The sequence below is a fragment of the Coturnix japonica genome, chromosome 21 (assembly GCF_054131305.1).
Source record: "Coturnix japonica strain WE chromosome 21, WE-NBRP24, whole genome shotgun sequence".
In the NCBI taxonomy this organism is placed as follows: Eukaryota; Metazoa; Chordata; class Aves; order Galliformes; family Phasianidae; genus Coturnix; species Coturnix japonica.
Window position 1 is genome coordinate 6,576,148 of NC_140683.1, and position 20,673 is coordinate 6,596,820.

General features: G+C 46.0%; 3 protein-coding genes across 31 annotated transcripts in view; 1 reads left to right on the forward strand and 2 right to left on the reverse strand.

The window, feature by feature from the left end:
- Positions 1–188: 188 nt before the first annotated feature.
- On the forward strand, positions 189–3,243 carry UCK1 (uridine-cytidine kinase 1). Its single transcript, XM_015879014.2, has 7 exons — positions 189–294; positions 375–534; positions 654–750; positions 848–990; positions 1,083–1,177; positions 1,300–1,348; positions 1,722–3,243. Exons 1-7 carry the CDS (start codon positions 208–210, stop codon positions 1,907–1,909), a joined length of 819 nt encoding a protein of 272 aa, XP_015734500.1. The 5' UTR covers positions 189–207; the 3' UTR covers positions 1,910–3,243.
- Positions 3,233–17,707, reverse strand: POMT1 (protein O-mannosyltransferase 1). Of its 8 annotated transcripts, none has more exons than XR_014936274.1 (22): positions 15,791–15,968; positions 15,026–15,147; positions 14,106–14,249; positions 13,749–13,855; positions 13,099–13,149; positions 12,613–12,759; positions 12,093–12,204; positions 11,344–11,409; positions 11,093–11,186; positions 10,475–10,630; positions 10,222–10,352; positions 9,972–10,067; positions 8,577–8,669; positions 7,678–7,774; positions 7,499–7,591; positions 6,892–7,012; positions 6,438–6,535; positions 5,847–6,034; positions 5,198–5,324; positions 4,614–4,791; positions 4,225–4,414; positions 3,233–3,996 (listed from the first exon to the last, which is right to left on the reverse strand). XR_014936274.1 is itself a non-coding variant. In XM_085521311.1 (22 exons), the coding sequence occupies exons 3-21, from the start codon at positions 14,225–14,227 to the stop codon at positions 4,243–4,245; spliced, it is 2,208 nt and encodes a 735-aa protein (XP_085377437.1). In that variant the 5' UTR covers positions 14,228–14,249; positions 15,026–15,147; positions 17,570–17,707; the 3' UTR covers positions 3,233–3,996; positions 4,225–4,242. The 8 variants fall into 8 exon arrangements, 7 of the variants coding, with proteins under 7 accessions (XP_085377437.1, XP_015734498.1, XP_085377435.1 ...); XM_085521311.1 differs by lacking the exon at positions 15,791–15,968 and adding an exon at positions 17,570–17,707 and having other exon boundaries at positions 5,814–5,960; XM_015879012.2 differs by having other exon boundaries at positions 5,847–5,960; positions 15,928–15,968.
- Positions 16,100–20,673, reverse strand: part of PRRC2B (proline rich coiled-coil 2B) — a 43,754-nt gene continuing 39,180 nt past the window's right edge. For 20 of the 22 annotated variants that reach the window (XM_085521287.1, XM_085521285.1, XM_085521284.1 and 17 more), the window contains one exon: positions 16,100–20,652. In XM_085521287.1, coding sequence (XP_085377413.1) covers positions 20,512–20,652 — 141 coding nt within the window. In that variant the 3' untranslated portion in view covers positions 16,100–20,511. The remainder of the gene's footprint in view (positions 20,653–20,673) is intronic. The other 2 variants (XR_001558669.3, XR_001558668.3) reach the window with 1 other exon arrangement.

The window sequence follows — 20,673 nt, forward strand, 5'->3', positions numbered from 1 at the left end:
CTTATAGACACACATGCCATGTATGTAGCCATATATACACGTATGACGATGCACAGCCGCCCTATACCCGCTATATCACCCCGCAGCGCTGCCCCTTAGGCCGCCCCACGTGTCGCCCCGCCCCCCTCATAATCCCCGCCCCCTCCCCACCCCTCGCACTACATTTCCCATCACGCCCCCCTCTTTCCGGCTCACCCCTGGCCCATCATGGCGTCTGCCGGCGGTACCGAACCGGACCGGCCGCACCCGAAGCCGTTTCTCATCGGCGTCAGCGGCGGCACCGCCAGCGGCAAAGTGAGAGCGGATCCGTGCGGGGCTGCAACACCGGGCTGAGGGGGGTTCGGTTCGGTTCGGTGCTGACCCGCTGCCTTCAGTCCACAGTGTGCGAGAAGATCATGGAGCTGCTGGGGCAGAACGAGGTGGAGCGGAGGCAGCGCAAAGTGCTGATCCTCAGCCAGGACAGCTTCTACAAGGTGCTGACGGCCGAGCAGCAGGGCAAGGCGCTCAAGGGACAGTACAACTTCGACCACCCGGGTATGGTGCTCATCACATCGGCTCTGTGCCATTGAGATCCATAGAGCGTTGGGCTCGATGCGGTCCGGGCGGCACTGAGCCCTCCGTCCTTCCTTCCTGTCTGTCTGTCCCTCCCGCAGACGCTTTTGATAACGATCTGATGCGCACAACCCTCAAAAACATCGTGGAAGGGAAAACGGTGGAGGTTCCGACCTACGACTTCGTGACCCATTCGAGGTAGGAGGAAGGGTTCGGGTTCAGGTTCTGGTTCGGGTTCTGGTTCTGGTTCTGGTTCGGGGCAGAGCTGAGCCGCACAGCGCCGTGTTCCCTGCAGGATGCCCGACACCACCGTGGTGTACCCGGCCGACGTGGTGCTGTTCGAGGGCATCCTGGTGTTCTACAACCAGGACATCCGCGACATGTTCCACCTGCGGCTCTTTGTGGACACGGACTCCGATGTACGGCTGTCCCGTCGAGGTACAACCCCCTGCCCACCCCGTTGTTCCTCTGCTGGTCTTTATCCGTCCATCCCCAGTGTAGAACTCATGCATTTTGTTTTCCTTTTTCAGTTCTAAGGGATATGAAGCGCGGGAGGGACCTGGAGCAGATCCTGACGCAATACACCACGTTTGTGAAACCCGCCTTCGAGGAGTTCTGCCTGCCGGTACCGAGCACTGATTGACAGGGAGAGAAAGAGCAGGGTGATGGGGAGGGGCTGCAGGGGCAGCAGTGCTGGGAACAGCCCTTTTCCCATTAACAGCATCCACCACCGTTGGTGTTTTGCAGACCAAGAAGTACGCAGACGTGATCATCCCCCGAGGAGTCGACAACATGGGTAAAAGGGAGCTCAGTTCTCTGCCTGGTTTCTCTGGGAGCCCATGGGAGGGCACGGGGCAGCCAGCACCTTGATGGCAGCTTCTGAGTGTGCTGGGTTTTGTTGTGGGGCTGACGGGGAGGGAGATGCTCAGAGCCTGACCGGGATTATCAGCTGCTCCGTCTGTGGCTGGAACAAGTGATAAGGAATTGTAGATGCAAAGCAGCACACTGAGTTCAAAGCTGATGTTGAGGTCTGACCTTGTTGCAGATGGTTGGCATAGCTTCATTTCAGGGCTTGTTAAAACTTGAGTCAGATGGGGCTGGATGCTCCATGTGTTCTTGGTAGCTCAGCTTAGAAAGCTTATGTATGTCCTGTGTTTCTCTCTCTGCAGTGGCCATAAACCTCATAGTCCAGCACATTCAAGACATCCTGAACGGAGACATCTGCAAGTGGCAGCGAGGGGCAGTGAACGGACACGGCCGGACCTACAAGCGCCCGTTCTCTGAGCAAGCAGAGAGCAGCAGCGTGTTGGCAGCTGGCAAACGGTCCCACCTGGAGTCCAGCAGCCGTCCGCACTAACCCGAGTCCGAAGGATTTGCCTCTGGTCCAGACCAACACTGCAGACAACTTTGGGAAGGAAAGACTGCACCACAATGCCCGGTGAAGTGCCCTTGAAACCATCACAGCAGCAGAGGTGGTAGCGATGTGAAACTTGTGGCAGAGAGGAAGGAGTTGGGCTGTGGCCCCAAAAGCTTTACCCTTCCTCCATGAGATGACTGAATCTGTTCTATTAATCACCTCCTTAAGGGAAGTTCTACTTGGTTCTTCTTAATTTTCAAAGTGGAATCTAGTGCTGAAGTTTATCCTGAAAGTAACCAGGTTTTTAGCAAGAGACCCCATTTCCCTGACGATGCTCTTTCTTAGCAGGAAGATTAACAGACTGAACAGCATCTAACCAAGAGGCTCACGGTCTGTTAATCACAACAAGCAGGTACAGTCCTTCCTCTTCTCCTGCCTTGCTATGACCCTTAAGTTCTCACACTGCTCTCCTGCTGGCAAACCTTGGCAACCTGTGGGGGCAGGAACACAACTTCCTGAGTGCAGCCATAGCGGAATCTCTCCCCCCAGGGCAGAGAGAAGTCTGGAATAAATGGGAACTTACTCTTCATTGAGGGAACAGGCCCAAGAAGTAGCGTGGTTCTTGCCCCTACAAAGTGATACGTTTCTAAGCTACTGCACCTCGCTGTGCTGTATGCAGAGAAGGCTTCTATTTTTGTACCCAAATAGTGTTTTCTTTACCACAGTTACCTGAATGTGTGAGCTCCAACTGGATTGAGTTGCTCACAGAAACCTGACCTTGTCAGTCTGAGTGTCTTTTAGGGCATTTCTGCGCTGTTGGCTGCAGATTCTGCTGGGCAGAATCCATCCACGTCCAGAGCTGGGTGGTAAAACTGACAAGGGAAAAGCAGTGAATTGCAAAACCTTCCTTGTTGATGCCACAAACAGCTGTGTATCTAAACGTGGTTTTACCATCAATCAGGGCCACAGTGACTAAATGGACGGATGTTCCGATTTTCTAACCAAAACCCCCCCAACAACAGAGCCAAACAGATTAGAGACTGGAAGTACAAACAGTGACATCCCAATTTGTGCAGTTTACCCCATATAACTTCAGCAACGTAAAGTTTGTGGCAGAGAATGTGAAATGAAGTTGGGCCTTTGAGAATGTCCTCGTTACATCCTTCTCAAGTCTGTAATTACAGAGTAATTTGAAGAATGGGGTGGGGGGGAAATGTTACTGAGAGGGACTTTTTGATAATTTCTGGTTGATTTTCTAAGCTTCGATCTGGCTGTGTTGGTTATGGGTGTGTAACTTTGGCTAATAAACACGTGAACAAACCATGAATAGAAAACAGCTGTTTTATATAAAAGGTTCTTGTGTTAATTCTGCTACAACAATACAAACGTATGAAAAGAAATACTTCTTGAGATGCTGTCGCAATCAGTTCTTTCTCACCTTGTTTAAATCAGTTTTAGTTCTGTAATGGCGGAGCTTTAGAGATCAAAAACAAAGCAAGAACTGCAATCTGTGTGTCCTGTTGTACCACTGTCAGCAGTGGGCATGAGTAAAGGTTTGTTATCTGCTAACCAGCACTTCAACATTACATTACATAAGTCAGCCTGACAGGCTTGGAGTGTGAGATGCTGCACTGAAGCACTAGCAGTCAGTGCAGCTTTAAGGAGGAGCAACACAGTGACTAAATCCTACTTGGAGTGACCGCAGTGTTTGACCAGACCTTCTTCATGCAGAGAAGAGGGCAGACTGGAATAGAATTTGTTAGTGCAGAAAGGAATGCTACAATAAAAAGCACCCTGGCCTGTTTAGAACTGGGCTTCTCGGTCAGCTCCTGCTGCAGACACTAAATAAAGTGTCAACTAAATAAAGTCAACTCTGACAGAAATACTGTGTCCTTTAGGGACTGCATGTACAGCTATCAGACATCCCAGTTAGAAGCCCCAGCCCTTAACTTGTACCTTCTGCTACCCTGAGAATCTCCCTGCTGGTGCAAGTCAGGCTGAGTTACCCACAGTGTTTTTAACCTGAAGCAGTGTGTGCAGTTCAGAGCTTCCTTGTCCCCACGATTCCTTCAACTCGTGCCGTAGCTCTGTAAATACAACACAGCTGTTGTTGGTAGCAGGTCGTGGAACTGTGCTCATAACAGCTACGTTACCACTGAGAACCTCACTGTAATAGTACACTAAAATAATTTTAATTTTTTTTTCTGTTACAGCTTGATCCAATTACTATCAATCATATGATCAGACTTCAAAAATTCAGTAACGCTAACAATATAATACACCTGGCTTTGCATAAGGGGTGTGTTGCCTTTTACCTGCAACAACTGTCAGTGTCACTGCTTTCGGATGAGGATGTTCCAGCTGTCCTTCCAGCGCAGCTCCTTGAGCTCAGCAACAGACAGGGGCTCCCCGTAGGTCACAGGGCTGAACGTGCGATAGGCAAAGCACACTGAGGAGAACCAGGCTACAATCAGTGCATTGAACATGCTCTTGGATAGCAGAGATCTGGGACAAGAGAGCAAAAGAGCAGGCAGTTACATCGATGCTAGCTCACACTCCATCCAGAAGGAAGATGTAAATGTGGCTTATCCTTTCTAAAGGAAAATGAAACTGTTGGGAAATAACACCACCTTCCTGCAGCAGCCTGCCAAGGTGCCAAGCCTGGAGAAAAGAAATGTGTCATTTACCTATAAAAATGACATACCTGCAGAGATGATCGCTGAGATGCTGTAATACGATGGGAATCAGGAGAATCTGGAACGTGAGGGCAGGCAAGTAGTGGTACAGGAAAAGTGTCTTCTCCATCAGGAAGAAGGGCAGGTAATTGACAACCCAGCCTCCAACACAGATCTGCCCAGCTGATACCCACAGCTGCCATGCATCTGCAGGAGACAGCAGAAATCTCTGACTGATAGCTCAGAGCACTGACCCTGAACATTTATGTCTCTCAAAGGTCAGGGTTTTGTTTGAAATAAACCTCTCTCCACACAGCCACTATCTGTGTCTACTGTAAGTCTATCACAGAAGGTCTCAGTACAATCCAGATCTGCTGCCTGGAGGTGTCTTAACACCCAGGGAATAACTCAAACACTGTGCTGGCTCCTATGCAGTCTCAAGAGGCCACGATCACATGGCAATGACCAAAATCTTCATGTGCCACAAACAAAAATGTCAGGGTTAGGGGACAGGGAAAGGTCCTAAAATAACCAAGCATATAGCTATAAAAAAACATGGCTTTGGGTCCATTAAAGTAGAATAGACTAAGGGACACCCCCAATGGAATCAAACCTTCAGGAATATCATAAATCTTTCTTCTTCGTCGTATCAGGTACCACAGGGACAGACACACATAGACCACAGCAGCGATGTTAGCTGAAGCCCAGGTACAGACATTCCCAAGGAGATGGATCTGGGCCTGCCAAACAGCAGATGGTATAAGCCAGCGGTAGGAATGCACCACAGTTCTTTTAGGTAAATTCATATACTCTCAATATTTTACATACTTGCTAAGTTCGTTTTCATAGTGGGATCTTTCTTTCCTTATCAGAAAGCTGATAAGCTTTGCTGCTTCAGGGCTCTTTTGTAATGTATAGCATTTAAAGGATGCTACTGGAGATCAACCCACCTTCTAAATAGAAACTATAAACCTGCAGTTTTTCTAAAAATATATTATAATAATAATAATAATAATAATAATAATAATAATAATAATAATAATAATAATAATAATAATAATAATAATAATAATAATAATAAAGAAAAAATAAAGAAACAAACTATTTCTCAAGAGAAAGCTGCTTGCTTTGAGGTGCTAAAAATTCTTAACACAGTAGGAGCCCATCCTGGACCAGCTTCTTGGACAGAACTGCAACTCAGACACACCAGAAATGAAGCCTTTCCTCACCAGGTTCATGCTTACTCCCACTCTGCTACTCACACCAGAGGTTGGGTGCAGCCAGTATGCGATATTTGTGTCCATGGTGATCCAGTCAAGAGCAGAGGAGCTGTACTTATGTTCTGTGTCTTCATTTTTCAATGTGAGTATCTTCCACTGGAAAAAAGAGTAAGCAGAAGGCTGAGATGGCAGGCATTGATGAACAGCTTCAGATGTCAGACGTTCTCAACCTGAGCGTGGAGAAAGACCTGCTTGTAATTAAGGCTGGATAATTATCAATAAAGTGGTTCTATTTGTCCTTAGAAAACACACTTTTCTGAGTGAAGTTCTGAAATGTCAGTAAGGGGCATTGAGACTGGTGATAAAACACCACTGCAATTCAGTGTCAGAGAACTTCTGCACGCCCAGCTGCCTTTCTTTCTCTCTGTTTTTACAGTCACTTGGGTATTCATCATTCAACTGCACAGTTGTGCTGCTGTCTGATGCTTAAGAGCATTCAGATTTTTTCTTCACTAAGGAAGCCAAATTACTCTACCAGCAAGGAAGAAACAATGACTTCTCAGCCTCAGAGTCTGCAGAAGTGCTTTGGTTCCTGCCCTGCAACAGAAGGAAGGATGAAAGAAATGCATTTACCTGCAATTCTGTGAACTTTGCCATGAAGCTGAGGTTTTTACTTATATCCATCCGTGTGGGAGAATGGAGTTCAACTTCCCTCTCTTTTTGCTCTTGGCCTGGAAGAAAACACCACTGCTCAGAAACAGTAACAACATAACAACCCAGAAAGGGAGGGCCCATATGATATACCCCTGGCTCCTCAGACTCCCAGGAGCCATTCAGCACCGTGCAGTTCAATTGTATGAGCTCTCTGAATAGATCCGTAAGGATTCTAACATTGTGGTAGAACTAAAGCTCACTGAAATATTGTCCAAACCCACAGCTTGGGCTAAGTGTGTCTAGAACATCACTGTGTCAGTGACCCTGGGAACACACCCACTCCATCCCAATTCCACCAGACTAAGTCCTTCCACCAATGTACGCCACAGGAATCTCCCCAGTCACATGCTTAGAGAACATGGCTGAGACATACTTTTCCCATATCTGTGCTCTTCCACATTCCACACCATGCTCTGGTGGTAGCCTTTGGACAGCTTCTCTCCAACCACCTCCAGCTGCCGATATCCCCACTCAGGTAAAGATGCTCCACTGAGCTGAAAGTGAAAGTGCAATTACAGTCCTGCTACTTCAAACCTCAGTCTGGAAGTTCCCTGGCCTGGATGTGCAGCCCATCACAACGAGGGCCTGCTACAAAGTACTGAACAAGTCACCATGCAATGCATCTGAACAGATGCTACAGCCATAAAGTCAGTGGTTCTGGCAAACTTTGTGAAGAGATCCTTCACTATTCCATCTGCTGTCACAAACCACACGCAGCCTCAGCATTCAAGGCTCACTTGTGTACGGTGGTCATAACTTTCTGAGAAGCAGGACAGCTCTGCATGCTGAAAAGGAATGAAGCAACTACCTGAAACACATGCTGCCCTTTTACCACATTGAGCAAGTTGACTGTTTCCTTGAACTCATTTACGTTTGTTTCACGTAGTTCAGGCACTTCAGAACAGAGAGATAACTGTTCTGTGAGATTATGAGAGTTGCATGGAGGAAGAACGTAGGGAAATAAACACAAATCCACTCACCTTTAGCACTGCAGAGGTATTCACGTGAACAAACCTCACTTCAGACAGAATGGTCTTCCACACATCCGTGTCAGACTCACGATTCACAATTTCCTGCAGTGGTGAGATGCCTTTGGATTGACTTTTTGTCTCTTCTGGTGTAAAAACTATGAGCTCCTCCCTTCCCTTTGACTACTCACCACTCTCCAGAGGTTCTGCGCTGGCATGGAAATGTTATAATCAATATAGCAGGAAACTTCTTGGGAATGGGGGCTAAGAGGGGCAGCAACATCATGCCTGTAAGACAAAGTGATTCCCAAATTCATATAAAAACATACCCATAAAGGAACTGGATTGGCTTAGTTAAAAAAGCAAATAACCCAAATAATCCATTTAAAAAGACCACACTGTTTACTGTGAAAGAGAACACTACCCACTACCAAGAGCTGCCAGCAGCAGCCACAGAGGAAGCCAATACAGACAACTGCTATCCTAGGCTGAAGAACAAGCACTGATTGTGACAAACAGGGATGCTGTTCATTTGCTTTTCCAAAAATGAACAAACTGGGTTTGGAAGCAACACAGCAAAAAAACCCAGAATGCAGAATGCCCTCCCCTCCCCAATCAGAGCGATGTTCCATTGCCAACTGAATCCCTTTTGGAAGGAGCCAGGAGGCCACTTTCATACTGCAGTCTTTGCAGAGCAGCCAAGGATCCGTGGCAATGAGCCACAGCATGCTGAATTCTCCAATACATCTTCCTAACTTTCTGAGTGCACCCTTCGCTCAGGTGAAGTCAGCAGAGGCAGTAGATGGCTTTAACTTAACTGTCACCCACAACACTGCCTGAGTATTCCGGAGAGGAAGCAGGGAATGGGGAAGGGTGAGGGCTCACCAAGGGATCTATGTATTTAGGAATCTGAATTATCACAAATTGTCACTCCTAGCCCCAGCCTTTTGGGAGGGGGTTCTGCTGCATCTGAATGCGAAGGTCACTCTTCTCTAAACCCTCTAAACTCTAAACTCTCTAAACTCTGAGACACAGCAAAGCAGAATGAGCCCAAAATCTTGGCAGAGCAAAGGACAAGGAAAAGACTTACGTGTTGAGGTACCGAGTTGTGATGCCGTGGACCAGCTGCACAATGTGCCCATGCCTGACAGGACGGGGTGGGTTACTCACCACCAGCTGCTGCCTGGCAGAGTAACACATGAGAGGAAGTGGTCACATTCTTTTTTATGCAACCTTGTCATGAGCAAACTGTTAGGGTCAAGGTACTGCAGTAAGGACAGACATCTAGGCATTAAGATAGGAAAACCCAAGTAATCTACAGAATACACCAGAATGGAAAGAAAGCTCATCAAGGCAGAGGCAAATCAAGCACAGAATGACTCGGGGGATTGGCAGTGGGATACCAGCAGCCCAGCCATTGAGCTAACAGTCTGAATTCAGGTCAGTCAGGAACAAGTTCAGGTTATTCCCACACTACAGCTGTTGGGTGGCTCCTCTGAAATCTAAGCGGTTTAGAAGTCTGGCAGGAGTTGTTACTACAACTGATGTCACTGTTGGCAGGACCATAACAGCAATCAATGGCCATCATTGCCACCATGGAGACTAAACTCTTATCTTCTAGAAAGGGGGTAACACAAGTTTTGGTAAGGAGGAACTCCTCAGTTCACCCAACTGCTGCCTGTTCTACAGCAGAACTTCACACCCTCCAGGGCAATTTGTGGAAATTTAAGTAGATATTGGATATCTGTGGTTCTCACAAAGATTCTGTTAGAGTCCCCACTTGAAAGCTTTGCATTATTGACAGACTTCCCCAGTGTAGATATGATTTATAATGGCTCACAGTCCTTTGGGTAGGACTGTTTATGCAGTTCCCAGAGCAACATAAGAAACCTACAAAGGCAACTTTTTGATCAGTAATGCAGTGATATCACACAAGGGCTTTCAGAGGCAGAACTGCAAAAACAAAGAGCCCTGCCCTTCACTGACAGTTACAATGGCAAAATGCTTTAGCACAAACCAAGCCCTCTCAGGCTCAGACACCCACTCAGAATCCCTCCTGACGCAGCAGGTTCTGAAGCTCATCCCACATTTTCAGTACAAAGAAATATTCATTCTGCAGAAACGATTTCTACTCTCTTCTGAGACCCGTTCAAGTTTGACAGAACTCATCAAACCACTCTAAATGCCACGGCTCACACACTTCAAAAAGCAGAACTCCACTTTCATGCAAAGCACCTGAACGGTTCCCATCAGTCTCACAACTCTTTCAAGTTCCCCCTTGTGCACAGCACAACCCACAAATTGGGCAGATGCAGTTCAGACAGAATTTCTAAGTCCTCAGTAATGCTTCTAACCATGTAGGAGCACCGTGCAAACAGCCAGCTTTAGCAGCTCTGCAGCTGAAATCGACTGCTCACGATCACATATGGCCTCTATATCAAAGCCATGCTTGAAGCAGTTTAGTGTAGATCTTTTGCATACTCACATTCCAGGATCTTTGACAATCCACCAGTTGTTCACATCCTTAAAGGGATAACAGGTCACCTGTTGCTGATGGGAACTACCTCGGCCATTCTCATACCTTTACAGAAGTATTAAAAACAAACAAAAAGCTGTGTCACAGCACATTTCAGCTCTCCAGTCAATGCAACACAAACCAGCACCAGATCACCAAACTGATACAGAACCAGAGCACACTTTTACCCTAACAGTACAGCACCAACCAGATTTCTCACCTGATAGGATAAGTATTCGTGTGAGAATGGAGCCAACACTGCATGGGCTTGCCCAGCACGTTCCGCAGAGTAATCTGAGAGCCATAGGCCACCTCTAAGGGCTGGCCCTGAGTGATTCGAGCCAGCCCACCCTGAGAAGCACAATGACAGGATAAGTGAGAATAAAAAGAAACAACCTAACAGTGAACACAAGAACCATTTCCTCCCCTCCTCCCCTCCTCATAAATCTGTTTCATGAGCACATTTCCCTTACCTCTAAGCTGGCTTGGAAAGCACTTGTCATAATCTGATCATGAGGCCCAGAGCGATACAGCAAAGTCAAGTGAACATAGAAGAAGGACAGGTACATGGCCACTGGGATGACAAGGAGGGTCAGACCCCTAGCAAGAAAATGGCACGCCAAGGAAACCTGGAAGAACATAGAGAACTCACTCCTTTCACGCTCCAAATATTACAAATCCTAACAGTATCAGAGCATTTGCCTTGCTTTATTTGCCTGTTTCTGAGTTTCCCCAATCACCCTTACTCATCTGCAACTTCTAGGACAGCTGGATAATCTCCACTGAGGATCTGAACTGGAGCCAGCAGGAGTTACGTGAAACACTACAGATTCTGAGCCACAAAACACCAAGGCACAGATAAGAGCAGAAAAGCCGGTCAGACATGCATGCTTTTCTTAAACTTAACTCCATATTCCCCAGCAACTGAGATGAACAACTGTTCTGTGACATGAAGGTTTGCAGACTACAACAAGGAATGCTAGTGTAAAAAATAGCTACAGCCAGCATGTTATCTATGGGTTTGCAAGGCTCCCAGCAGGTCCTGTTCTGCTAAGTTATACATGGTTTATTTTACATGTTGCACCACCTACATTTGAGAGGTTCCTGTCTCCTAACATGTGCCAGAAGTGGAGTCCTGCAATGGCCAGGAGCAGCATATAGGTAAATAGGCCCATGTATTTCACTCTGAAAAGAGAACACACAAAAACTGAACAGAGTTAAGATCTACACAAATCTATGGCAATTATTTAATGCATGATGTAAACGTTTGAGCTTTCTCTTGAACCAGATGCATTTAGGAATATCAGCTTACTACTACACAGACTGATGTGCCACCACTTACCCAACAGCACAAGAACAAGCTACTCCAGTCAACAGAAGCCAAAACCACCACCTTCCGGAGAAGGAACTTAAATAAAAGGACAAAGGAAACAATGTTAAGGTGACATCTGAGCACACTCTTAAGATCCTGAATTCAGATAGTTTGACTTCAAAACAAACCTGCTATTCCTTATTCTACTCAGAGGTATCTCATTCTGAACCTCCCAAACCACAAACTCTGATCTACAGGATGTTCTCAAATGTACCTCCCTGTTTCCTGAAAATCAATGCCAAACACTATCTCCCTTCTGACACCAAACATAAAAGAAATGCATTAAGTCACTTGCCAGGCTCAGTTTGCAGATGATTTTACTTTACTCAAGATTACATCAGTTTATCCTGTGCAAGGATCGGAGAACATGTGAAGTCACAAGACAAGAGACAAAGATCCCCAGATTCAGTGGTAACAAAGGAGCACAAATGATGAATTTAATGTCTGTGCTTCTGTGTATGGAAGGAAATGTTAAAATTGTAAAAACGGGTGGATAAAGAAACGCTCCAAGGGGATTTTATGTTTGTTATAAAATAAAAAGGCAACCTCAGTACCAGTTAAAATGGTCCCCAACTCTGCTCAGAAGAATAAACTCCTGGGGCAGCCGTACGAGGTGAGTTACAATAAAGTGAAGTAGCTTAAAGAAAAAAGCAACAGAATCTATAACAGAAAGTGTCACCACAGAACATCCAAAAGGATGGGAGACAATTCAGCTTTACCTGTGCTTCTGCAGGTTGTAGAACTTCAGGTAGGACAAAACTGCAAGCAGGATAAAAGCGATCAATATGGATTCCAGAAGCATGAACCTTGACTGAGTGATCAGAGCGTTCTCTGCCAGAAAAGAGACAGACACAGAATCAGAAGAACAACTCAATCTCATCATTACCCAGCAGAAGGACCAGCCTGCCCCTTCCAGCCAATACACACACAGTCCTACTGGCTACAGTACAGAGGTGCTGGGTTTAAAGGAACAAAAACTATCCAGCATGAGCAAAATACATGGGAAGTGTTACCAAAGGCAAAGAAACAGACAATGATCAAAGTCGGCCAAGAGGCAAAGAAAGCTGTTGTGTTTGCCTACAAGAAGAAAAGAAAACCAGTGCTGGGAGACTCGGACAGGTGCTTCTCAAGGTAACAAACGTCAAGGCAGTGCTCCTCTTATATGCTCTACAATTTCAAAAGGGAAAACTGATTATTCTCTCCCTGCATGAAGATCAGGGCCCTGGGGGATAAACTTACCTAAAAGAATTAGAAGAGCAGCTCCAAGCGCAGCACAGTGGGAGAACTGCAGCTCTACCAAAATCTGGTACGCTAAGGGGATGCACAGAGCACCAGCCAGTGCTGGCAGGAACCGCAAGGACCACACAGGAACGTTGATGCTATATTCTGCAAGCAGAGAGAACAGTTACACACACAGATATGGAAGATGTTAACTGCAGATAAGCCAGATCAATACAACTATATTCAGTGAGCTGCTGAATGTAATTCCTGCTTTTAGTACTTTACTGGCAAGCTTGCACTGCTTAAAATGTTTTAACTGATCATAAAAGTCTGTGGTACAGAAACACAATATCTTCAATTTCCGTTACAGAACTGGAGACAATTTACTTCAGAGAACTGAAGGTGTCAGATAAAGCAGTTTCCACTAGTCAGGCAAAAGGAATGTCAGCTGCTGAAATATGACCTTTTTCCCAAGAGAATGAGACAGTGAAAATCAGTTCTTACCAGCTCCAATCCTGTTCCATAAGAAGTTTCCATCAAATCCTCCTAAGTAACCTACAACAGAAGCAACAATTCAGAACTTCCAGTGTCAAAACAAGTATAAAAACAGGTTCTAAATTGGTCCTGGAACAATTCCTCAAACACACAGCTTGTCTATGCATGAAAGCCCTCTTCCCCAGAAGGATCCTCTTTTGTACTGTTTTGCCTGCAGCAGTGCTTGATAATGTGCAGAGGTGCAAAGAATATAAAGTGGGAACAACAGATTCTCAGTGACAAAGTTACGTGCGTATTTAATCTCTCCTTAACATACAGACAGTTTTATGCTGGGCATTTCCAAACTACAGAATGGAACTTTGGCCTCAAAGTCTGCTTGCTGCCTGCTATTTCTAGTCAGTAGCAGCTCTCATTTTCCCCTTCATCCGAAGGACTCCATAACAGTGAGGTAATGGATACCTGTCTCCATCACTTCCCCAGTCCCCATGTGGCAGCCCTGTACCAGTACTAAACAAAGGAAATAGCAATTTACTCCACATCAGGATCTCTCAGCTGCCTTGGGCTTTTCCCACTGACAGGATCTGACAACTTCTAACCAGCATTTCTTCCTTCCAGAGCAACAGGCAATAGACACAGCACAATTTCAGGAGGCATCCTACCTCCCAAAGCCAGCAGCATATGGCCCAGCGGTGGGCCGCTGTCATCCACAAAGAAGATTCTCTTCATGTAGAGGGAAACGAATTGGCCATAATAAACTTCATCAAAACTGAAACACAAGAGAGACAGACTCGTCAAGTCTAATTGCAAGGACCCTGCTGGCTGCAGAAAGACTAGGGAAAGAAACACTGACCCATTGGCAGAAGGCTAACGACGCAACACAGCGTGGCAGCTTTAGCCCCTTTATCTTTCCTCTCTAGGGTTCTATCTCTGCTCTTTCATCCCCTTATTCTTATCCACAAATGCTTAAAAAATAAAAGTCCATGTTGCTCTAGTAGGAAGTAAAGTATTCTACTCACACAACAGCACGCGGATAGGAAAGCCCCCATAGACGGCTTATTAATCCCATGACAGTCAGCACCACAAGGTTGAGATTTATCTCCGCAGTAACCACAACTGGGTTCTTCAGAAATCCCAACATCCTGTCAAAGGTCTGTCCAAGCCTTCAAGAACAGAGCACAGTAATCACCATTTCACTCAATATCTGGTTGTTAACTGAACATCATTTGACAGCAAGCATACAGTGCTATTTTCCACTATTGGCAGCTCACGGTAACTATCTTCTGTCCTCTTGTTTTCAATGAGTGTTTTCAGCTGTCGCTGCTGAGAATGGAGTTACTGAGCTACCCTCTGCCCATACACACTTAGCTTTTCACTTGCCCTACTTCTACATGCATGTAGGTCTGTCCTCAATAGTAAGCTGGAATCATAGAACAGCTTAGGTTGGAAAGGACCTCAAAGATCATCAAGTTTCAGTCCCTCTGCTGTGGGCAAAGCTGCCACCCACTAAATCAGGCACTGGATCAGGCTGCCCAGAGCCCCATGCAACCCCACCTCAAACACCCCCAGGGATGGGGCAGCCACAACTTCTCTGGGCAGCCTGTGCCACCCAACATCTATTCTAAATCTCTCCTCTTTGTGCTAAGCAGAACTCCTGGCTGAAACTGATACTGCTGATAGAAAGGTCACACACTGAAATACACACACACAAAAAAGAAGGGTTACTCCCTTGGAAACTGGGTGTTCTTTGCTCACAGGCTGGACCCACAAACACTCCCTAAAAGCTGGATACTGGAAACCCGAAGGTGATGCAGGACTGCAGCGCAGCCTATTGGGGGAGTGCTGCAGAATGCGGGACTGAGCTGCTCTCTAAGCAAAACCACTAGAAGCCAGGTGTGCTGTGAGGAAATATCAGGCAATCAGTGCTGCAGCTCCTCACCTCGATATCACCGAAAGCTACTGGAATAAATTCTTTTGCATGGCTTTCATCAGGGCTGAGCAAAGCAGGATGCGAGCACATCACCGCCACCAAACAGCGCCGCCGTCTTTGCTTCTTGCTACCTACAAAACAGAAACTCAGCTACAATATCTACAATACAAAACTCAGCTACACGCTGCCCTGGGGAACAGGCTTTGGGAAGAAACTCCTTGCAAAGACAGGCTCTGCATTAGCACTGGAGACATCCTGACAATGGATGAGTGCAAGCCCTGGGATCCTAAAGCACTGTGATAAGGAAGCAGGCTCAGGCAGGAGCATATCACAGCCACTTCCCAGAGCCCTATACAGGGGTCTGTGGGGCTTATATGGAGATGTAGGGCCTGTGGGGGGTTGTGGGGCCTGTATGGGGTCTATTGGACCCATATAGGGTTGTGGGGCCTTTATGGGGTCTATGGGGCCTGTATGGGGTCTATGGGGCCCAAATGTGGTTGTGGGGCCTGTATGGGGCTCTATGGGGCCCGTATCGGATTTTGGGGGCCATATGGGGCTCTGGGGCCTGGATGGGGCCTATGGAACCTATATAGGTTCCATACCTCAGCCTTATACTCTAGATGGGAGCCTTATGAGGGGCAGCAGGTCATTAATGTCCTTCAACACCCTGCTCCCCTCTTGAGACCCATGGGTTACAGCAGGCCCACCGGCCCCACACCCACACTCCCTCCCTCGCCCCCCTCCACCTGTAAATAGCCTTATGGCTGCCCTGACCGCTCCGAGGTGAGGTAGGGCGGCCACCCCGTCACCATCGGGCCTCAACCCCACTCCCTCGAGCCTCCCATAGGCGATAAAGGAAGGAAGGGGAGGAAGAGGCGCAGGAGCTGCACCGAGCTCAGCGCCACCCCGACCTGTGAGGAGCAGCCGGAAGTGCCTCAGCCCGCCGCGCTACGCCGGAAGTGACGTCAGACGCACAACGCGGAAGCAGCGAGACAAGGAAGTAGTAGGTCTCGTTGCTATAGCAACAGCAGTAGGCCCGAAAGCCTATAAAGCCAGCAAAGAACCAAACAGTTCTGAGAGAGCTTGAGAAAAGCATAACCTGCTTTATTTTTATATTTTTTTTTTATTTAAATAAGGAGAATTCTTTCATATGGAAAGAGCTAATACAATCACATATTTGAAAGGAGAAACAATAGGTACTGAAAATGAGGGGGAGGGGGGAAAAAAAGGGCAATAAAAGTGTGGCCTGGGGATGGAGTCTATAAAGGAAGATGAACGAGGTCGTACTGACACCATTATCCATCGTCTGCCCTTTCAAATATCTGCTCTACGTGGAAAGAGACAAAGAAAGGCCAAAAAGGAACCAAAAATGGACTGTACAGGTGATGGGGGGGAGCAGGAGGGCTGTACAAGTCATAGGGGCAGAGCTCACAGGGGGGTGATGTCCCCATTGAGATACATAGAGAGCCAAAGGGGGGATATGGGCCAACCAACCACCCCCATGTGTCTGCTGTGATCTCTGTATACAGGTGCAGCTGTCTGACAAAGAAACCCACTGCTGGATGTGGAGGATAAACCACGTTGTAAGGGTTGACCTGTGCTAAGGCAGAAGGGAAACAAAAGGTGAGTAAAATGCAACAAAACGAGATGGTGGCATGCATACAACAGCCTGCTGGAACGGGAGACATAGCAAAAAAAGCTAAGCTCGTTGTTTTAATACACACCCATAAATACACAGGAAGCACAGGGCAGCATGTAGCATTGCAGCATGTTGCTTTGCACTGTGTTGCTTTGCAGCATCCTTGCAAGAAAAAAACCTCTTCAGTGTGTCTGCATGAACACAAACACCAGTGGAGGTCAATGGGCTGCGACACAGAGTCTGACTGCATACGGCAGAGCTGAGAGTGAATGAGGAAAGATGACGCCTGGTTTCACTGGTGCTTCCATTTGTCATTTGAAAATACACTGGAGGATTATTCCCCACCCACCCACCTCCCCAACCTTTCTTAGTATTATTCATTGCAGGCTAAAAGCAGGCTGAGCTGGAAAGGAAAGCAGCACCACATGCAGCTGGTAGGCTGTGAATCACTGCGTGTACAAGTGTTTACACGTGATGTAGACCTTCAGCTGTATTCAAAGCAGCAAAGTCAGCCTCTGAATACTTCTCTGCCTTACTCATTTTTGCTCCAAACTCAGATGCCATCTCTCCCTCCCACTGCACACTGCATCCTTCCAGCAGGAGCCTCATGTTTAATAGCAGAATTCCAGTCAAAATGAAAGCAACTTGCAAAGAAATAAACCATTAGGGCACTGCCCTTCAGCAGTAGACAGTAAACCAAAATATCCCCTTATAAACACCAGCATCTTAAACACGGCCGTTCTCTATCTCCCAAGCTGAAGTTTTAATCAGCAAACCAGCATCCCCTGGCATTTCTGCACCTTGAGAACCAGAGACTTTCCTTCTGACTCAAAGAGCACTGCTTACTAACTGCAGTAACCTTGTACTAGCTTTAAACTAACAAAAATATATGCCGGAGAAACAGGATATTGCACCTTAGAAATTTGGGCTCTAAAACGGCGTTCCATCACACAGGATTCCATTAAGTGGAAGAGCATCGTGCCAACTGCAGCTGACAGTCACGCAAAGGAGAAGAATGGAATGAAGCTCACATGCATTTCTTGGCCTTTCCTACACAGAATAATTCAGACATAATATATAAATAGAGCAGTGAAACAATTACTTTTTCACCTAGACCTACAACATCAAATATGTATAAATAAATTCTAGTGTTTTATTCTGTCGGGGGAAGGATGGGAGAGGTTAAAAGAGAAAGAAGGGTGACCTTTTTGGACAGGAAGTGTTGTAGTTCTGATGGCATTTACACCAGAGGGACTGCAGTATCTTGCGTATAGAAACAACCCAATTTCTCCAATACATTTGACCATTTAAGAGTCACGAAGGTAGGAGGAAAGAGGTTAGTTCTTCGTAAAGCTTAAGTAGTGTTATTAGGATAGGAAAGATGTGAGAAGAAGGGCGCCTGGGTTGAGTGTCTTTAGCCATTACAGTTCAGTTCTGGGCTGACATCAGTAGGGCCAGCTGGGCAGGAGGATAATAAAGAATGAAAAAGACAATGTAGTTGTTCATGATATTCCACAGAAGAAAACAGAAAGTGCGGTGGGATGACTTCCTGGTGGAAAACCTTTGGGAAACGTTGGGAGCAGGACTAGCAGATGAGGAAACAGGTCTGGGAGTTGTCTGAAGCACGGGGAAATGTTTGTCGCTTAATCTCAAACCCTGTACTTTAAAAGGAGGATGCGAGAGAGACGCTGGCACACACTGCTCTGAAGTTAAAAGAAAATCATCCATAAAACACGAGAAATGAAAAGAGCTCTTATTTTTCTCAGAAGTACCATCCTATCCCCTTTCCCTTCACGTTCTCTGCCACAGTCAATGGGGAAACCTATGGAAAGGGTACATTACTACGTCTAAGTTAGATTCGGTTTCTAAGCTCTTTTTAAAGCTACTGTATAAAATTCTTATTTATACCTAGCTTAAAATTTCAAATGCATCCCTAGAAAGTTATGAAGGATATATCCCATAAAGGGGGGAAAAAATAAAAGCACACAAACAAGAACACCTTCCAGATCCCTTCCCAAATACATTCTTTGTTCAAAATATCTTCTTTGGAACCACCAACAAATGACTTGCTGCCATCTAAGAGTTGCAGACAGCACAGCCAGTTAGCAAGCTATCATCTACTGCGGAAATGAAGTGTTTCTTTCCCTCACTTCAGAGTGACCAGCCTACTTTACATTTTCAAAGAGCTAAACAACACAAACCAAGTTAGCTGGGAGTAGCTGAATTTACTTATGACTACTGTCAGCTTAAGGACTCCAAGAACATTCAGGAACTTGCAAGTCCAATCTAAAATCTACATACACACACACACACGCATACACACACATACATCAACCAAAAGAATCAAACAACCAAAATAATAAAAACCCAACCCACTCCCACTGGGACCCTCCTTTCATTTACCATCAAATAAATACTGGTGAGAAAGTGTAAGGTTGCGACACAGTATACACGCTATATGCTATTACATCAAAACTAAAGAACCGTTTGCTGTTCACCTGTGGAAGGAGATCAAAAGGTCGATTCCAAACTGACTCTGGATCCATGCGCTTCCGATGGAAAAAAAGGAGGTTCTAAGTGTGCTAAAAAGGCTGCCTTGCAGAAGAGCTCCCTTACTAATGTGTTTCTAAGCAAATATTACAAGAGGCCATGAGAGGAACAGAAAGGCCTAGGGAAAAGGGAGAAGAACAAAGCTTAGGAGAGCAGCCCCAATGGATAAGCACAATATAGAACAAGTCTCAGGAGACAAGGAATTAAAGCAGCCAAAGTAGGGAGCATAAGAGAGCATCACAACTACAAAAAGTAGTCCAAACAAACCCGTTGGCTCTAGCCAACTCTTCTGACCCATGAGCGGTGAGGAGATTTCTCTTAAGATTTTACATTTTGCAAGTCCATGATTTACATTTTGCTGCAATGTTTGGCAGTCACTAAAGAAATCTCAAACCTACAAAACGAGCAAACAAAAATCCCTAAATCCAGAGGAGCTTGCAACAGAAGTTTGGTGCGTTTTTCCTTAAAACGAAAATGCCACATTTTGTTGTGCACGAGGCACCCCAAAGCTACAATTAACATGGTGCAACTTCCAAGATTAATGCACTGATCTACTATATACTTTAGTACACATTTATTCTAATGCAAGCACTGCTTCTAGCTTAGAACAAAAAACACTGAAAAATTCATGAACGCTGTAAGTGTACTGATGTTGTTTGCTTTGCTTTTACTCAATCTGAAAGGTTAAATTATCTGGGGGAAAATATACCCAATCCAACTCAATTTAGAAGAGTATCGATTCTCAGTGTTGCACAGAACTACATATAAAAATCAGGAGTTCTGTCGGAATATAGTTTTAGTCGATGGGACTTCTCTTCTGGAAAAAATGAGGAAAGCAGAAAGGGGAAAAAGAAGTGAGAGAACATATAAAAGTTCTGCTATAAACAAGGATATAGCTTTTTTTCTCTGTAAAAACCTCAGCTGCCTTTAAAATGAAAAACCTCTAAGTAACCCCCTCTCCTTCAGTTGCCACTCTGCTGAGACAGAAGTAGGGAAGGAGAAGGATGGGCTTTGCCAAGTGAGCTATCACAGCTACCCATGGATGGGGCATGGGGGTGAAAAAAAAAAGAGAAAGGCTTAAGCCACTTAAAAGTCACATGGTTGGTTTGTTTCAAAGCAAGCAGGTCAATGTCATATCCACTGTTTCAAACTGCTTTGCTAGGAGAGGGACTTGGATGATGTCACTGTAGTCAGTTCAGTGTGGGGCAGGTGTAGGTCTGGTGAGATCTTCAGGAGATCCAGTGGGGTTCAGTCTCAGCTGTAGGGCCTGTCAGCCAGCAGGACCAGCTGGGCATCAGCTGTGCTCCTAGGCCTTGCTTTCCTCCACTTTTACAGCCTGAGGTTTGATCGCTCCTGTGCGCACTGGTTTCATCTGGCTCGTGGAGGCAGTTTCTTGCAGCTTTACTGCTCCCAGATTGGCTTTACTTTCATCCACCCGTTGCTTTGCCTTTTGACATATAGAAAAAGA

What these genes read in the sequence shown, in the direction of transcription:
- UCK1 (XM_015879014.2), top strand. Translation starts at nt 208, where the DNA reads ATGGCGTCTGCCGGCGGTACCGAACCGGACCGGCCGCACCCGAAGCCG. An exon ending in GTACAACTTCGACCACCCGG is followed by an intron (nt 535 to 653) that starts GTATGGTGCTCA and finishes TCCCTCCCGCAG; the next exon opens with ACGCTTTTGATAACGATCTG. An exon ending in TGTACGGCTGTCCCGTCGAG is followed by an intron (nt 991 to 1,082) that starts GTACAACCCCCT and finishes TTCCTTTTTCAG; the next exon opens with TTCTAAGGGATATGAAGCGC.
- POMT1 (XM_085521311.1), bottom strand. Translation starts at nt 14,227, where the DNA reads ATGTTGGGATTTCTGAAGAACCCAGTTGTGGTTACTGCGGAGATAAAT. An exon ending in TATGCTGCTGGCTTTGGGAG is followed by an intron (nt 13,150 to 13,748) that starts GTAGGATGCCTC and finishes CTTCTGTTGTAG; the next exon opens with GTTACTTAGGAGGATTTGAT. An exon ending in ATACCTCTGCAGTGCTAAAG is followed by an intron (nt 7,013 to 7,498) that starts GTGAGTGGATTT and finishes TTTCACTTTCAG; the next exon opens with CTCAGTGGAGCATCTTTACC.